Here is a 19,291-nt window from a genome sequence, read left to right on the forward strand (position 1 = left end):
ATTTATTCAAACTGAAATACAGAAATACCAGGGTCTGAATACTTTCCGAAGGCACAGTAACTGCAAAGTTTGTGTTGGTCAGAGCAGACACACATAGAGGTGACACCAACTTACCTAAACGGTCTTTGCATATGGTTTTTCCATTGCCCGCCACTGTTCCGCAGAACCAAATTGGAGCCCAAGGTCAGCAAATACTTTTTTTGGAATGCATTAACAAGACAGTAGTGACATGTTTTTCTTCCTCACAAAATGATTTCTATACAAGATTAAACAGAGGCCTACTTTCACACACTTCAATGTCAAATATTTGAAACCCACTTTGCAGGGTTCTGTGCTGTGAATACAAAACATACAAAGTATATCACGCCAAATATCATGCGCTTTTCCCTGACTCTTTGTCTTCAAAATCCCATGGACAAACGTCAGCCATTTTGGCACTACTGACCACTGGTGGTTTGTAACTAGAATTCAAAGAGTTTTCAATCTTTCTCTCTGGGGAAGTCTTTGTTTGTGCAGTGCTGGTGGGCACACTCTCTCCCTCCCATGGACACACCTCCACTCTCTTCTCCGACACCTCCGGGTCTCTTGTTGAGCTCCTCCGTCTCCCTGACATTGTCGAGGCGACCTGACCGCCTTCTGAGGATTGGCTGATGCGTCTCCTGTCCGAGGGCCTGCTGGATGAGCTCCGCCTCTCCTTGCTCTTCGACCTGTGCTTCTCTTCCTCCTTGTCCCTCCCTTTCTCTCTATCTCCCCTGTCTTTGGAGGAGCATGAGCCTTTCCGTTTCCGCTTGGAATGCGGCGTGGGGCTTGAGGTTTTCTCCTGGTTGGGGGAGGGTGGGGCATCGTAGTCCCAGGGGCAGATGTCCACCATCAGCGTGGGCGGCTGCAACAGACTCCCTGTGGATTTAGAGTAGTCCGAGTGGAGGGTCTTCGGCTTCCCGTCGGTGGGCGTGACACTCTTCTTACGTTGAATTCTCTCAGGAGAGATGGAATCTGAATCGCCCTCTAACACCAGTTGATCCTCAAAGTCCCATGGGCAAACCTCCGGTTTAAAGGGGAGCAGAGATCTGGGGTTCCTTATCTCCCTACCTCCATCTCTTTCTCCCCCTTTGTCTTTGGAGCGGCGGCGATTGGCGGGAGATTGCCCTGCAACTCTCTGCTTCTGCTGGGATCGGCTTCCCTTGTTGCTGCTGGAGCTGCCACTGCCCCCGTGAACCGAAGTGGTCTCTCCTGGTGCAATGGACACATGCTTTTGGGACTTTCCCTCTGAGGGGGTTAAGGGCTCCTCCACCTCCCAGGGGCACACCTCGGACAGGTCGTAGAGGTTCCTCCCTGGCTCAGAACAGATGGACGGCTGGCTGCCGTGCACTTGCTGCTTCATGATACCCATCTTGCTAGGGGTCTTGGTGTACTCCACTGACTGGCTGATGATCATTTTGGGGTAACACTCTGGTGTCTCATCCACCTCCGACAACATCCTCCCATCTCTGCCCTTCAGCCCCTTCTTGCTGGCATCCTCCACACTGTGGGTCTTGCTTGTGAGTCCGGGCATCTTCTCTTTAGCACTGGCGATGACACTCAGGGACTTCTGCATTATTGACGACCTCAGGTGGATAGGCTTCTTGTCAATGGTGAGGTTGTGCGCGCTGGCCGACTTGCATACTAAGGGAACCGACTCGGTGGACTCTGCCGGTTGTACTCTCGTCGGCTCAGGTGACTTCTTGGCCTGCCTCCTGCCTATGAGGGAACCCAGCAAGGAACCCTCGCCACCAGCAGCCATTTTGTCTGCCGTGGACCCCATTCCTCCAGCAGTTTCCTCTCCTTGGTCACAGATGTGGTCGTAGCTGCGTGACTTTTTCAGGTCCGGGACCTTGCTCTTCAGGGAGTCTTCCCGGGACTTACCAGAATGGGACGGGTCAAAGGGGTTTCTTCGAAGGGTGCTGCGGTTGCTGCCGTGCTCGCTGCCATCGCGGTCCTCACGGCTGCACTGGCGGTGCATGGTCTCAGGGATCTCAGTGATGCGCCTCATGAGGGAGCGGCCTAGGCCTTTCTTGGAGCTGCGCTTCTTCTGCAGGTGGGGGTTGTTGGCCAGCATCTTCTTACGCTTGTAGACCTCCAGCTGGGCATAGAGCTTCTTGAGCTCATCCTGAAATGGAAATGGATGCAAAGGTCGCATACACATGGATTCATATGAAAATTCACATCATATGACTTTTCCTATGTTTTAGCAAATAGATTAAAACATACCACCAAGTTGCCCCCCCCTCCCCCATTAATGTAAAGTGTGACCCAAAATTCACAATACTTTTTGTTGTTGATTGTTTTAGCAAATAATTGCCAGTCAGTCTCAGGACCCAGCTCACCCTAATATCCTCAGGGTCCAGGCTGTGTTCGCTCCAGGCGGAGGTTATGCTACTGTTCAGGTAGGACCCAGACCTGCCCATATCCAGCTCCTCCTCATAAGCTTCTGTGGCGATGTCATCCCTAGCCTGAGTCCCCGTGGAGAAAAACTAAGTAAGGAAAAAAACACACCTCAGCTTCAACAGTGACACAGTTTAGTTTGGCATCATCCCATTGTGATTGTCTTACAGTATACTTCTGACACATCTGATTAAGAACAGAGACTGAATGGTTTATTCTCCACTCAGCACGACTGTTTAAATGTCCTTCATGAGACTGAAGAGATAATAAGTAATAGGAATAAGTAGTGGTAAAAGAAGAGAGTTACCTTTGGAACAAACAGTAAGCCCAAAGTTACAGTCACAGTCAAGTGTGTGTGAGCAAAGAACAGCATGAGCATCCAGTCAGGGTGCAGACCAGGGGCCAGAGAGAATCTGTAAACAGACACCAGCGGGTTTGAGAGAGGATCCATTAGTTGAAAATGCTTTAGAAGGAGCACAGTATGGCATGTTCCAGAACATAACAGCATGATACCTTATTATCTTAAGCAGGAGTGTGTAGATGTATGTTTGGCATGTCCTAGCACACAATGTACTTTTGAGAAACCTAAACAATGTGAGTGACATCTCAAAACTATTCAAAATATCACAACACTAACTTTACAGAACAATATACAATAGACTTCGTGGTAACACTTTCCATTAAGGTCACATTTGTAAAGGGTTTATAAATGGTTTATTATTATAGTAAAGTTATATTAAATCACTTGTAACCAGTTTATTATTAAATTATAAACCGTTTACAAAGAGTTATAACTCATTAGTTTAGATTGTTCGATATTCACTTGGCGCTTGCCAAATAGGGAGCTTGCAATCATGAGCCAGTTATTAATGCTTTATAAATGCACTTATAAATGCTTTGAAAACTAACCTTGATGTGAAATCAGCAACATTATTTGCAATGGTTGCACAGTGGTTGCACAGTTGGGAAATTGTATTAGCTAGTGTTTACACCGGATTTGTTTAATTATGGGTGTAATTACTCTAAATTAATGTACTCTATAATATCTACCTATACTACAATTACCACCATGACTACCCTCATCAGATATGGTAAAAACTGAGACCCTTCACTTATTGATTAATTTCTGGTATGGCAAGACCTCATTGGACAACAGGAATAGTAGACCAGTTTTCTCATCATTGCTTTTCAATAGGAGCAGTACAGTTTGCCCAAATATGATAATAAGACAGTGCAGATTCCCCAAGCATCTCTGGGTACATGGGTATTTCATGATAATAATGTCTAATATTGTAATAATTGAAAAATATGTATAATCCAATGAAGGTCTGTAGGTTTGGATTTAATGGCTACTACTGGGAGACAATGCACAATGTACTCATTTAAAGTAGCATTTAAACCGTTTATAGGGCTCTTATTAAGTACTCTTATTTTGAAGAGCAATATAACTCCTATTTCTTTTTAAAAAACATCACAAACCAGGAAGTGGGTTTGACAACTTAACCATTGCCATCGTGTAGCTATATTTACTCTTGGTCAAAACTGTCAAATGATATATTATATTTACAAACAGTCTGTAAGCTATGACCAGATGCTGCCTCAAAAAGTGTGGCTTCGTGGTAAACTTACAAACACTGATAGTACACAGGTGTTAGCTAGAGGGAGACTTGAGCCATATGCTGTGTGGGGCCACTGGTGTTGCTTATTAGCTAGCTAAAATCAGGCTTTGTAGTATCACCTGTAGCAAGCCTGTAAGTTGATGCCAACAATGTGAAACTCACCTTTCAAACTTTTTATTTATTTATAATTTTTATTTAACCAATTATAAACCATTTATAAACCCTTTACAAATGTGACCTTAATGCAAAGTGTTACCAACTTTGGTGTGGCATTTCCTTCCTTACCAGATTAAAAACAATGTGTTGTCCCTGACAGATAAATCAATCAATTCAAAATCATCAGTATATTTCAACAAAGGTCTTAGTAACTTAACAAAAGCTCTTTTCACAACAAAGTCTTACTAAAATTGCTGGCGAGGAGTGAGGTAAAGCTAAGTCAATTTCAAACCAGGCAAGTCAATTACAAGGGGGTGTTTGGCTCTTTCATCCTTATGCTAATTCAGCAGGGATCGCGGCGGTGGCCAAGGTGCTCCGGAGGTCGCTGTCCCTCCGTTACAGCTTCCAGTAATACGATTCTGCATCATTAATCATGTTAGTCATCCAAGGGGGATGTTTTGGCATGTGGCTTGAAGAGCAACATCACAACTTCAATTCCTTCTCCGCCTCTCCCCTCCTTCAGACAAACTCAGCCCTTATCTCTGGGCCCCAGCACTAGGCTGCTCTGATGCCTTCTCTTGTTGTTCTTTTGGCCGAATGTTATTCGGACTGCACCTGATTATAAGACTGTAATTCAAAGCATTCCCTTCAAGTGTATTCTTCTGAATTTTCAATTTTGCCACAGATGAAAAGTATATGATTTTTATCCTCACTCAATCATGGCTGGTTTTATTGGGAGATAAAGGATCACCTGGCTAGTTTGTTCCAGCTTTAATGAGTATGAAAAATACTTTCTAGACTTGTTCATGCTTCTACACCAAGCCTGCTTTAACCCTTTTAATAACTCAGGAATGAAATTTCAGCATTGCATTAAATAGGGTTAGGGTTAGGGTTAGGGTTCTACATGTAGCTTTGGGAAGAATGTGATAGGTGTCACTTCCAATAAATAGTAAAGCGATAACTTGTATATTTAGCTGATGATGACTACTGGGTATTAAAGTATAGGTCAGCAAACACAGGCACCACACCACACCACACCACACCACACACACACACACACACACACACACACACACACACACACACACACACACACATGCTCACGCATGCACACGCACGCACACACACACACACACACACACACACACACACACACACACACACACACACACACACACACACACACATACACACACACACACACACACACACCTAGTGGTCAAATGAGGAGGTGGCTCATCAGACATGAGTGTCAGCTTCAGCAGACTCAAGAGAGACAGTTACAGGGCATAAGGAGTTTATTTTAAGCCATGGCAGATTTATGCACTGTCTGCTTGGTGCAGGCATATTTTATTCACCTCCTTTCAAGCGGCTTATCCGTGCTGTCCTGCTGACACTATTCATTTACATGATGGGGAGTAGTCCATGCCTTTTAACAGGGATGTTCTGCTCTTGTTATTCTCTTACTTATAGGCCCACATCTTTCCTTGATTATGAATATAATCTACAGTATATGGCACTTATATAGCAAGCTTGCAGAATTGACCATTGTATGTGCTCATTATATCCATTTCATACCATACATTGGGATTTACATTTTTTAATTAAATCTTAAGGTGTCATTTAATTCAACTTACCTAATGACGTGGAATATTGCAGATATGAGAAGTTCATTGTATATGGCCAGAGCCATGTAGCGTGGTTCATGAAATGCTGACGGTACTGTCCGGACAGCATAGCAGAGATAGACCCCCCACAGGAGAAACAGACATTCAGCTGTATGGGGAGAGGTAGATACAAAATGTGGGTTAGAACAGTAGGTTATGAAAATGTGGGTTAGAACAGTGGGCTATGAAAATGTGGGTTAGAACAGACTAAGCCTATAACTAAATTGTCTGAAATATAACACAAATGATCACTTCAATTGCATCATCGACCAATCATGCATGTCAATCATGCAAATCAAATAAGATACCACCATTAAGGGTAAGCCTTATGCACCGCACAAGCTACATTTTATAGGCACAATTCGGCAAGTAAACTGCCATATTCCAGCGCCTCAGTATGTCATTTTAAGAACACAGTGTTGATGCGCATAATGTAGTTAATAATTTTGCAGCGCCATGAGAGCTCCCTATCTGTCAGCATTTATTTCCCACAGCATGAGAACCCACCACTGCCATGTGTCCTCTCTAGTCGCTCCAACGATGCTGGTGGATGCAAGCTGCAGACTGAGAGAAAGTCTGTGTATCGTTTCTCATTCACTCTGCTATATCAGAAATGTGCTCAGTTATCTGACTCAATATCCTTTGGAAGATACTTGTTTATCATCATACCAATCATTATTAGGAATTACAACTTGGGAATCATGTTGGAATCTGGATGATGATTTGTCAGCAGTGAATACAGTGAATTATCATTCATGAATATTTGTAAATCATGACTAATTATTTGGTACTTAGTATGTAATTGATATGCATGGGAGCTGGATCATTTTTGAATGAATTTGGACTGACATTATGAACACGTAATCTTCATAAACTCTCTTTCCAATAGTTATTTGCGTGTAATGATGCTGTTTCAATACCCTCATCACAGACTCAGCTCTCCATATCTATTTAGAGACACTCTAGTTGTCTCCACCTCCGACAATGTGCACAATGTTCCTATGCATTCTCTCAACAGTGGGGCCCCCTGCACACCCTATTTCTTCCTTTTCAATTTTTTCTCTCCAAACCGTTGGTGAAAACACTTTTCGCATCACTGCCCATATCTCTCTGGCGGCTCGCAAACTGAAACCCGTCTCTCAGGGATCCATCCACTCTAAAAGGGGATTAGATTATACAGCTGTCAGGTTCTCTCTATAAGGGGCTTTGGAGTTTCTCATATTTAAACTTGCTGTGTTCAGTCCAGAGGCAACTGAATCTAAACAAGATAATTTGAGGTTCTCAGATGGTCTGATATCAGTAATAAAACAAACAAGGATAAAACCAGCCATGAGAATAGTTGTAGTGTGACAAATATGGTATTTAAACAAATTACAACTTTAAAGGCTTTATTAAGCCTTCTTAAACTCTTTATAGGCCCTACATAGATGCTTCACATATAATTTATGAGTAAATGTTATGCTGCATTAATGTTGGCAAAAGACTTATACTTAGTGCCAGATTTCAGGACCTTTTATAACACCCAAATGTAGTATGAATGATTTATGAGACATTTACAGTATGAAGGCTTTATGGGTTTAGGAATGCTTCATTAAACTTAAGTTGCAATGAGTTATTTGTTTGTTGTTGTTTGTGTGACCAGAAACACTTTACTTCGGTCATCTTGATATGGTCAACATAACACTGTAAGGATGACATCATCTGTATAAGATCATCATCTGTATATTATGAAAGGTATGCTTTATGTGAGAAGTGCTAGACTATATTTTCATATATCATTTTCTTCGGTCAAAGCACTAGTTGTGGTAGTAGTACTAGCAACACCTGAAAAGTCTAATGGTGATATGCACATTCCAAACTACACCAGTACTAGCAGCCTCACCATCACTATCATTTGCCGTGGCTGAGTGACAGACTTACCTATGGACATCATGTAATCCCAGCGGTCCAGTAGACACATGCTGAACTGCAGCCCCTCGGGGGTGATCCCCACGTCCATGAGGGCCAGGGTCAGATCAGGACTCTGACACACAGCCGAGGTCCAGGCCACCAGGAACCAGCAGACCACCAGCAAGATGACCCCCAGCAGACGCAGGACCCTCCAGCTAGTCATGTAGGGGGTCCGCTGGGCAGTGCGCGACAAAAACACCTTCAGGACCCTGGATTAGGGCGAAGAGCATTGGGTTTGTAAAAGTAGTTACTCTTTCTGTTGTAGCTGCATTATTGCCACTCCTACCATACCTCTCATACTGGTATTATCAACACCATAATTTCTATGTCTGCTGTAACACAGTAACACTACCTCTACAGTAATTCCACCGGTACTACTATTGTCCCCTACATTTCTAGAACAGTTGCAACCACTTATACTGCCTGAAGAAGGCCAAGCAGAAACGAAAACCAGTTTTTATAGTGTTTGTTGTATTAAACATGCCAGAATAAATAAAGAAGAGTGTCTGAAGAGTGCCTTAGTTCTCCTTCCTTTTTTAAATGACCAATTAACCCTTTTACCAAACAGCACCTATTGAGGAGGATGAACAAACACTGATTCCATTGCATAAAGGCGCACTACGTACAGTAGTGTCCAATATTATCAACAAATAACAAATATTTATTAACTATATTAACAACAAATAACTTGGATCTGGTATGTATTTACGTGTCTATTCCTTCTCACTATTGCTACAATGACCGCAAAATGAATGGCTAAATAACCAGATCAACCAGGTGAACTTCCGGGTTGAGGTAGAAAACGTTTGGACTTCTCTTTATTAAAAAGAAGCAATTACTGCAATTGCTCTGATAACTACACCTACAACGACCGCAAAAGGAATGGCTGTGTAAATAACCAGACCACATATCCCTTTGGCTATATGCAGTCTGTAGAGAGCTGCACGTAAAGGCTGGCCACATATCATACTCGTCTTTCCCCAGTGCTGCACCAAGAGCGGCAGAAATGGGACAGATTCGTTCCATCATTGCTACAATGTATTGTCGCTCCCATTTTCGCTTGGTCAAGGAATAACGGGGCACTTTGCACTTGTTATCAAGTTTTATTGGCACTTCTATTCGTGCCCTGGTCAGGTGAACTTGTGGGTTAAGGTTGAAAGCATAAAAAATAAGCAATAACTGTGATCAATAACTCAATAACTGATAACGACACCTACAATGACAGCAAAATGGATAAGGATATTTGAAAAACAAAAATGTGTTTGTCCCATTGCTTGGTCCTTGTTAAGGCAACCTGATATTTAACTTTTTCCACTCTTTTAAAAAAATTAAAAGATATGTCGGGGGTCGGAATCGAACCAGGAACCTTGCGATTGCGTGGTATGCGCATTAGTGTGCCCCACTTTTTCCACTCTTCATCTCTGTAATTCATGAGCTGCTATAATAAACGTAATTTTGTCTACCTAACTGAGAAGACAAACCATCACCAACCATTCTCTCTCATTTTTATTTTAGTGGTTATTTGGAGGAAACGTCAAATATGTCAGCTCTGTCAGTAAATCCTTCACAGCTCTTGTCACCACCTTGTGGTGGCTTTCGGCTGGACTTCACACGTCTTCACAACTCGTGTCTGCTGCAGCATTGAGGTAGATCACCACTGCTGGTAGTGTGAACCATTTAAACACTGGCCATGTACTTTTTTTTAGTAGCAATTGCTTCTAGTGATTGTGTGCTCTCTCTGAGCTAGATTAGCATAGATATAGCAAGGAGGGGACATCTCAACCTCTGTGAGGAACAGGCCATGATTGATCCGTCTCATCTTTGATATCTGTGAGTGGGTTCTGCTATTAGGTCTGACCCTGAGGGCAGGTTTCAAGTGTTCCACACCAAGAGGAATTTAATTGGTAATTTTGTGAAGGGAAGTAGCTAGCTACCCTTTGCCCCCTCTTCTCTGCACCACACTCAGAACTCGTAGAGTGGGAGTGAACATATACTTGCACGCGCACCCACGCGCGCACGGGAGTGGAGATAACTTTGACATTGTGGTGGGTAGATCTGTGTAACTCAGAATTCTATGTCATGGTCCTCTCACATTAATCATTAGGATAGGATAGCATAATGTGCAATATGATGATGGCAAACTCTGGCAAAGGCAGAGAATATAGTAGTAATGAGAGGGCACTCCACTGGACAAACTCATAAGGAGCAACATTGGTTTCAGTACAGGCGTGTGTTTGTGGTAGAGAAGATATTTAATGAGAACAGTTGAGGGGTGGTATAGAACATTTGTCAAATAGAGGAATGTAAGTAATCTAAGTTGGGAAAACAGAACAGGTTAGACCAAGATATAGGCTTTACTGTATGTCTTAGAATATATACTATTAAATAGGTTTTCATAACATATCCTACTGTATCCAAGTAACCAAAACTTGCATTAGGTTTTGGTTAAAAATGCTAACAATTAGCTGTTAGTTACAGTGCCCAGATAAACAGAACCAAAGTGTTGATTCAAGATTGTCCTTGTTCATCGACTCATTTCAGGGTAAAGAACCAAATGTAATTTTGTAAAATTTTGTAAAAACTTTAAGTTGGTCATCTTGTCAGAACACTTGGGGATGACTACTGGACACTTTCCCCAAGATCACATAATAAACATAGTCTATCCTCTTCTATGATTCACTTGAATCTGCTCGCTTCAAGGGCCAGGGGAAGAGTACCTGATTGGAGCTGTACACAAATAGACCTTTTACTTTTCTCTATGTTTAGGGTGACATAGGGTCCTGGGTAAAACTCAATTTGATAAGGGTGTATGTTCTGAGTTTTGGTTTGTATATAGGGTTACAAAGACACGGAAAGTCTCCGGTAAATTTCCTGAAACTTTTCATGGAAAAATGGGCCTGGGAATTTTGGGAATGTTCCCCTGTTACAAAAGCACATGGGGGCGCATAATATTGTGTTTTCAATTGGTGGAAATGACATGGAATAGGCTTTTTTGAGAAGTACAGGACCTCGCAGCAAGTTTTAGTGGAAACACTGCCATCTCCAACTCTCAGTCCGCATTCAAAGCATAGGTGAGCAACCGAGCAACCTGGACATCTCCCTGCTGTCTACACCTTTCAGCTGTCCTGGTCCGTCAAGTTGAAAAATGTGAAAGAAATAACAGTAACCCTTTATATGAAAGTGTGTCACTTTTCATAAATGTTGTGTCAGCCTTTTATAAAACAAACAATGTTTTATTAGCCATACAATCAATCAAATCAACTGTTGGAATGTGGTCATTTGGGTAATTTGCCTGTTACACACAACCAATAAATGGTATTTGCCCCTCTATCGCAATGTGCAATTAACTGCATTTATTTAAATGCTTACTTGAATGAAATTTGTGTTGGATGAAGCTCTTGGAATCTGCAATTCTCATGCATCATCATATGACATTGGGTGACTTCTATTGCACCAAAATACCCAGCATGTTTGATTTCTGCCGTTTTTTTATTGTCATCATCCACAAACCCATATGCATTAGTGTGGACCTGACATTGGATAGGTGTATCTAGTTAATTGGTTTAAATTGAATCGGGCCTATCAGAGAGCTAGATGAAATGACTACTATATTACTTATGCCGTATTACTTACACCTATCCATTCCTCTTCGATCTATGCAAATGGCTAGAGGATAGGGGCTTGAGGTTGTTATCAGATCTGTGTCTGTGAGCAGGAACTCAACCTGATGTCATATTGCTGAGTCTAACTAAAACACTGATGGCAACATGATGAGATGGATAGCTACAGTATATTCCTTTCCTTTGACATCTTTTTGGGTTAAAATATGTTGAAGGACCATGGAGGACTGCCCGACAACATGTATGCCTGGAGATGCAGTAGTCCTCCTCCAGTTCCAAGACATCATCTACTCTACAGACCCCCAGGCGTGGTAAGTCAAATTCTACAATGATCAGTCATATTATAAGCTGTGGAATCACTGTGACTTGTGAAGCTAGTATGATGGTAGTGTGAAATAAGAACCCTAGAACTGTTCGAACCCGAGAACTGTTGCATTGTTTTCAGTAATAATTAAAGGATTTCATGCTTTTCTGCATTTTTTTTTCTTTTTTTTTTAGCAGAAAAAAAAACCCTTTATCCAAAGCGACTTACAACAAATACATTTGTCAAAGTAAGTGAATCATCTATCCATCAGTCATCATAAGAAAAAGTAAGCTATGCTAGGACCAGGGGCTATTGGCAGTCACAATGCTAGAAGAAAGGAAGATTATTATTTTATTTTTTATTTTTTTCAATTTATTTATAGGAAAGAAACGTGCACAGGGGAGTAGTGAGAATGAAGAGGTCTTTAAGAGGGACAGTTAAGATGTAGCCTGAAGAGATGGGTCTTCAATCTACGGCGGAAGATAGGTAGTGACTCTGCAGTCATGACAGCAGTGGGAAGCTCGTTCCACCAGCGGGGCGCCAGGACATTGAAAAGCCATAACCGAGTAGCGTGGCTGCTGTATCCACGTAGAGGCGGCGGTGCCAAGCGGCCAGCCGAGGTGGAAGAGCGGAGTAATCAGGCAGGAGTTTGGGGGCTGACCATTGCTTGCAAGTATGGAGGGGCTGTTCTTTTTGCCACCCGGTAGGCGAGCACCAGGGTCTTGAATCTGATGCGAGCTGCTACCGGGAGTGAAGGGTGCAAAGGAGGGGTGTGACATGGGAGAATTTGGGGAGATTGAACACCAGACGGGCATGTGATTAACCATGTGATTACTGAGCCAAGAGATTTGGTATAGAGGGAGAACAGTAAGGGCCCTAGAACAGAGCCCTGGGGACCCCAGTGGTGAGGGCTCGTGGAGAGGACAGCAATCCCTCTCCACATCACCTGGTAAGAGCAATCGGCCAGGTAGGATACAAACCAGGAGAGTGCAGAGCCAGAGATGCCCAGTTCTGAGAGGGTGGAGAGAAGGATCGGGTGGTTTACTGTGTCAAATGCAGCAGACAGGTCTAGAAGAATGAGAACAGAGGAGAGGGAGGAAGCTCAAGCAGAGTGAAGGGCCTCTGACAGCAAGGAGAGCAGTCTCAGTAGAGTGCCCAGCCTTAAAGCCGGATTGGTGATGGTCAAAGAGGTTGTTTTGAAATAGGTAGTGAGACAGTTGGTTAGAATGAAATAGGATCAACAGACAATCGGTAATGAGATCGAGGGTGCCATGGCAGACCACCTTAGGCACTCTGCAGGGAGATCCGTTAGTGATGGATACAAGAAAGCTAGACTCTTTACATGTCAGAAATTGTTTAATGTATAATTAGATGACCTCATTTGAACATTCACATATGCCCCTGAAATTTGTGTGGCATCAACGTTGGACAGAGACGTCTTTTCAACTTTGAATCAACCACAAAATGTTTACTGGGATGCCATGCTTCACTTAGATTGAAATGTATCCTCATCTCAGTAGTGGTGTAGAGATGTTGCTGTATCTGTGTACTATTTTGCTGGCTGTGTCTGAAAGTGAGCTTTGGTGTTTTGGTTTTGTTTCACTTTTGGAAGTATCCATAGATATAGAATTGTAAGTCACTTTACTATGCGGTATCCAAAAACCTCTGTTGATAAATAGATCAATCCGAGAGCTCCATCCAATGCACATTTCATTCAAGTAAGTATTTATATCAGTTCAGTTAATTACACAATTGTGATAGAGGGGATTGTGATTCTGACAGACTTTTATTTTGACATCCATTCCTGATTTAATCTGACCTACTGTTCAAAATCTTTATTAGGTACACCTTGCTAGTACCGGGTTGGACCCCCTTTTGCCTTCAGAACTGCCTTAATTCTTTGTGGTATCGGTTCAACAAGGTGCTGGAAACATTCCTCAGAGATTTTGGTCCATATTGACATGATAGCATCATGCAGTTGCTGCAGATTTGTCGGCTGCACATCCATGATGCAAATCTCCCGTTCCACCACATCCCAAAGGTGCTCTATTGGATTGAGATCTGGTGACTGTGGAGGCCATTGGAGTACAGTGAACTCATTGTCATGTTCAAGAAACCAGTTTGAGATTATGTGAGCTTTGTGACATGGCGTGTTATACTGCTGAATGTAGCCATCAGAAGATGGGTACACTGTAGCCATAAAGGGATGGACACGGTCAGCAACAATACTCAGGTAGGCTGTGGCGTTTAAACAATCCTCATTTGATACTAAGGGGTCCAAAGTGTGCCAAGAAAATATCCCCCACACCATTACACCACCACCACCAGCCTGAACCGTTCATACGGCAGGATGGATCCATGCTTTCATGTTGTTTACGCCAAATTCTGACCCTACCATCTGAATGTCGCAGCAGAAATCGAGATTCATCAGACCAGGCAGCGTTTTTCCAATCTTCTATTGTCCAATTTTGGTGAGCCTGTGCGAATTGTAGCCTCATTTTCCTGTTCTTAGCTGACAGGAGTGGCACCCGGTGTGGTCTTCTGCTGCTGTAGCCCATCTGCTTCCAGGTTCTACGTGTTGTGCATTCAGAGATGGTCTTCTGCATACCTTGGTTGTAACGAGTGGTTATTTGAGTTACTGTTGCCTTTCTATCATCTCTATGCCGCTCACTGGATATTTTCTCTTTTTCTGACCATTCTCTGTAAACCCTAGAGATGGTTGTGTGTGAAAATCCCAGTAGATCAGCAGTTTCTGAAATACTCTGACCAGCCCGTCTGGCACCAACAACCATACCACGTTCAAAGTCACTTAAATCACCTTTCTTCTCCATTCTGATGCTCGGTTTGAACTTCAGCAGGTCGTCTTGACCATGTCTACATGCCTAAATGCATTGAGTTGCTGCCATGTGATTGGCTGATTAGATATTTGCGTTACCGAGCAGTTGAACAGCTGTACTTAATAAAGTGGCCGGTGAGTGTATGTCATATAGACATGTTACATAAATACTTTATGAAAGGCTGACACAACAATTATGAAGGTTTTATGAAGTGTCTATGTCAGATGTTACGAATGTGTTATGTATACCCCTTTCATGTGAAGTGTTACCAAAATAACTGACCTATGATTTAACCAAAGTGTATGGGTTGAAGCTGTAACCCAAAGAGTATGGGTTGAAGCTTTAAACCAAAGTGTATAGGTTGAAGCTGTAACCCAAAGTGTATGGGTTGAAGCTTTAAACCAAAGTGTATGGGTTGAAGCTGTAACCCAAAGTGTATGGGTTGAAGCTTTAAACCAAAGTGTATGGGTTGAAGCTGTAACCCAAAGTGTATGGGTTGAAGCTTTAAACCAAAGTGTATGGGTTGAAGCTGTAACCCAAAGTGTATGGGTTGAAGCTTTAAACCAAAGTGTATAGGTTGAAGCTGTAACCCAAAGAGTATGGGTTGAAGCTTTAAACCAAAGTGTATAGGTTGAAGCTGTAACACAAAGAGGTGACAGCACATGTCGAGCAAGTGAGAGAAATAGAAACAAGGAGGACGTCAAAGCTCCCGAGAAAAGAATTCCAACTAAAGGGATAAAAAAATGGCAATAGACATTCAATGTGAAAATTATGCTATTGGTCATTTGGCCCTCATCTTGCGCCAGTAGTTTTCATAGGCTAATTACTACTTTATCTTATTTTCTATACTGAATGTGTCTTTTTTTGGGAGGGGAGTGATTCGATTATGTTATTGAATGGATTATCTGGAGCAATGTAACAAGTACAAGGTCAATGTTACTTTATGTTACAATCTTACTCAGTTACAGCTCAAAATGTAAACCTAAATGTAGTTTAAAGAGGCTGTTTTCATATGTAATAGAACAGTATAATAAAAGGGTCAGAGACAAATACTATCAGTGTGCAATCATTTCCTGACCATTCCCATGGGAATTTTCAACCATCCAAATTCTCTGAATTTTGCAACCGTAATGACAAGTGCTCCTTTAAAAAAAAAAGGAAAAAAAGAGTAAATTCATTGTCCCACCTTTTATCGAGTGGCATAAAAAATCATGTATTTACACAGTATCAACAATGTAACAACAGTGTACTGTATACATTATTTAGTATTACTAACATATATGATACAAGTTATGATACAACTAATACCTGTATAGCTTCAGGATCACTGTTCCATAAAGAGAAGCAAAACCCAGGAGACGAACCCATCTCAGGAGGATACAGCGGAATACGCTCGGGTTGAAGTAAAGTATCATCACCTAAAGGGACATTCAACATTAGCATACACGGCAAGTGCTCACTTTTCTCTCAGCGTTGCAGACACAACTTTAACTTTCGTTATGCCCAATTGCCAGGAAACATTGGGAAAACATCTGACTGTGGGGCTGGGCCCTTGCCCTTCATGTTTGCAGTCTAATTTTCTGCATGTTGACTAAATGGGAAAATCCTGGCAGTGGGTTGGAAAATGTTACCCTGTCGTTTTTGCTCAGTGTGAAGATCGTTCTCACTCATTATTGAAAGAGGTACATTAAGGGACACAGCTGACTCAAGACAATGTACAATGGCTGTTTGCAAAGCTTATGTCTTTGTTTTTACGCTTGTTTTATTATATATTTGAGGACTGCAAATATCACATCTCAAGCGACTAAAATGGAATTGAGTGACACAGTCCATGCTGAATACATAATGTGTTGTAACATTGTGTGGATATAAAATCTTGTATTGTGAATTCCTCTAAGATGAAATCTCCCCCCTGTGTCAATGCTACTATTCCAACCAATGCCCTTTTAAAACATACATAGATCAGAAGGAACTGTTGAGATTAACAGCTTCCACAGCCTTGCAGACTTTTATGGATTCCAATCATTCCATAAAAATCACACAGTCTTAGTCTTCCTCAATTCAGCTCCCAACCCATCATAGCCTGCAAATAAGCGTGAAGGCCTTTCCAATCCCATTTTCTTTGGGTTACCATCTTGCTTACATACTGTATATGACTCATATCACACCCATATAGTATACCCAGTAATTTATCCCCCTATCAAACTCCCATGATACATTCATATTTTGACAGATGGCAGATATCCTATTTAATTAAGCAGAGGGACACGCGCACCTGCACCCCTCTCCCCGTGTTAAGGCGGCAAAACATCTGTCGTCGATCAGTGATGAGCCAACTCTCAAACAGGGAAAACATCTTCTCAGATGGCTTGAAACAGTGCCACAGTCCCGCAAAGTAACTCACACTTCCATGATATGAGAGCACTCAATATTCACAGTCTGTATACCATTCAGTGCTTGGTTGACATCATGTTTCCATCTTCATATTATTAGAGGGTGGGCAACTCTGATGTACGGTGTCCATTTTAGGACATCCTTAGTTCTCAGGCGATAGAGTCAGTTGCTAGATCAAAGAGAAAAAGGCTATACTCCCTAAGGCCATAGACAAAAAGGCTATACTCCCTACGGCCATAGACAAAAAGGCTATACTCCCTACGGCCATAGACAAAAAGGCTATACTCCATAAGCCCATATATGAAGAGGCTATACTCCATAAGGCCACAGACGAAAAGGCTATACTCCATAAGCCCATATATGAAGAGGCTATACTCCATAAGGCCACAGACGAAAAAGCTATACTCCATAAGGCCATAGATGAAGAGGCTATACTCCATAAGGCCACAGACGAAAAAGCTATACTCCATAAGGCCATAGATGAAGAGGCTATACTCCATAAGGCCACAGACGAAAAAGCTATACTCCATAAGGCCATAGATGAATAGGCTATACTTCATAAGGCCAGAGACAAAAAGGCTGTACTTCCTAAGTATTTCCTAAGGCCAGTTAGCACACAACTGGCTAACGGTGTGCAAATACTACGTATTTGAGTGACGTAGCCTACAGCGTTCGATTTTGGTGATAACCGCTGAAAGCCTGATAAAATTAATTAAAATTAAGTGAGCAAAATGTTGGAGGACAGATCACAGAACCCTAACCCTCTTTTTTTTTTTTCTTTTTTTTTTATATATAGGACTATAATCTTGATTTTTAGCTTGTGCTGCCTTCAGCCATTCATCCATACAGCCAGAAAGGCACTAACAGCTCAAGACTGAAAATGTAATGCACAGAATCAAAGATATGCTGCAGTCATCTGACACGAATCCTGATCCAAGTCTTAAAGTCCTAAAGCTTTGCATTTGTATGCAGGTCATGGAAAATGTAAAGCCAGAAACGGTATGATTGTAGTCACAGTTGCGGTATGGCTCTGCTTGGTATGTACACAAGTACACCATTTATATTTTATGTTGATTTTACACAGATGATGTGAATTCAACATCCTTTTCAATACTTCCCTCATGGTGATTGAGAGTTGGTCTTGTGCCCCACATTTTTTGTTTATTTGTGGCTGTTATGAAACACACCCACACAAAGAGAAATACCCAACAGCAAATTCAACTTCACAACAACCACTCCAACCATCAAACAGTGCAGGGGCAATATACAGCATGCTCATTAATTGCATTTGATCGTATCCTTCATGCTCACTCTCCCTACTCGTCTGATAACCTGTGGCTAGGATTAGCTGATCCTGGCCTCAGCATTCCCCCTATACAATAAACTAGCCTCGCGGCTCTCCATGACAGGCCAAAATACATCACCTACAAAATAAGAGGTAAAACTAGGTCACACACCCCCCTATAGACACGCACATACACACACTGACAGACAGACAGGCAGGCAGACAGACAGACAGACAGACACACACACACACACACACACACACACACACACACACACACACACACACACACACACACACACACCTTTTCCTGAGGGAGACAAAGTCACATGGGACTCTGAAGCCAGAGTTGCAGCTACATGTTTATATCACCCTGCAAAGGTGGCTCCCCTCCCCCCACCCTTTTCCATCAATTAATCAGCAGATTTATTTTTAAAACAAGTTGTGCTAGAACTTGATGGACTCTTTAAAAATGCATTGCATGCCACAGCGGAGCAGCTGCACTAAGATAAGCCAGGGCTATGGCAACAGCAGCAGCAGTAAGAGAGAGAGAGAGAGAGACGGGGGGGGCGGAGAGGGAGAGGCAGGGAAAGGGAATATGGATGGAAGAAGAGACTGAGAAACCTCAGGATCTTAGTGCATGTGCATATCAAATTGAGGAGATGCTGCTCCTGTGGGGTGGAAAGAGGAAAGGGATATTTTTGGAGAAGGACTCTCACTTCTGTCCAGGAATAGTTGTGTAGGAGAGCGGTCTTCATGATTTGAGGGGAAGGCAGTAGGGAGGGATGGAGAGGTGCGTGCAAAAACAGACAAAAGTCTTAAATGGGGCAGGCAGTTACACACCTGGTTCATACCATCAAAGCTGCCTACCCTCTAAAATAATGTGTAGATGGAAATAAGATGACAACCAAGCACTGCATGGTATTGCTGATACAAGTGTGTATACCCATGTGTGGAGTGCACCAGAACCTTTTTTAGACCACCTTTAGTAGTATGATGGGGCAATATTTTTCCAACTAGTCTGGAGTGAGAGAAAAG

General features: G+C 42.3%; 1 protein-coding gene across 1 annotated transcript in view; it reads right to left on the minus strand.

Moving 5' to 3' along the window:
- Positions 1–373: 373 nt before the first annotated feature.
- The window catches only part of gpr158b (G protein-coupled receptor 158b), a gene marked incomplete at both ends in the record, with an annotated part of 52,991 nt that continues 34,073 nt past the window's right edge, over positions 374–19,291 (minus strand). The window contains 6 exons of the mRNA XM_083667083.1: positions 374–2,146; positions 2,364–2,510; positions 2,729–2,834; positions 5,834–5,972; positions 7,784–8,022; positions 15,883–15,992. Coding sequence (XP_083523209.1) covers positions 374–2,146; positions 2,364–2,510; positions 2,729–2,834; positions 5,834–5,972; positions 7,784–8,022; positions 15,883–15,992 — 2,514 coding nt within the window. The remainder of the gene's footprint in view (positions 2,147–2,363; positions 2,511–2,728; positions 2,835–5,833; positions 5,973–7,783; positions 8,023–15,882; positions 15,993–19,291) is intronic.

Source organism: Argentina silus, assembly GCF_951799395.1.
Source record: "Argentina silus genome assembly, chromosome: 1".
Classification (NCBI taxonomy): Eukaryota; Metazoa; Chordata; class Actinopteri; order Argentiniformes; family Argentinidae; genus Argentina; species Argentina silus.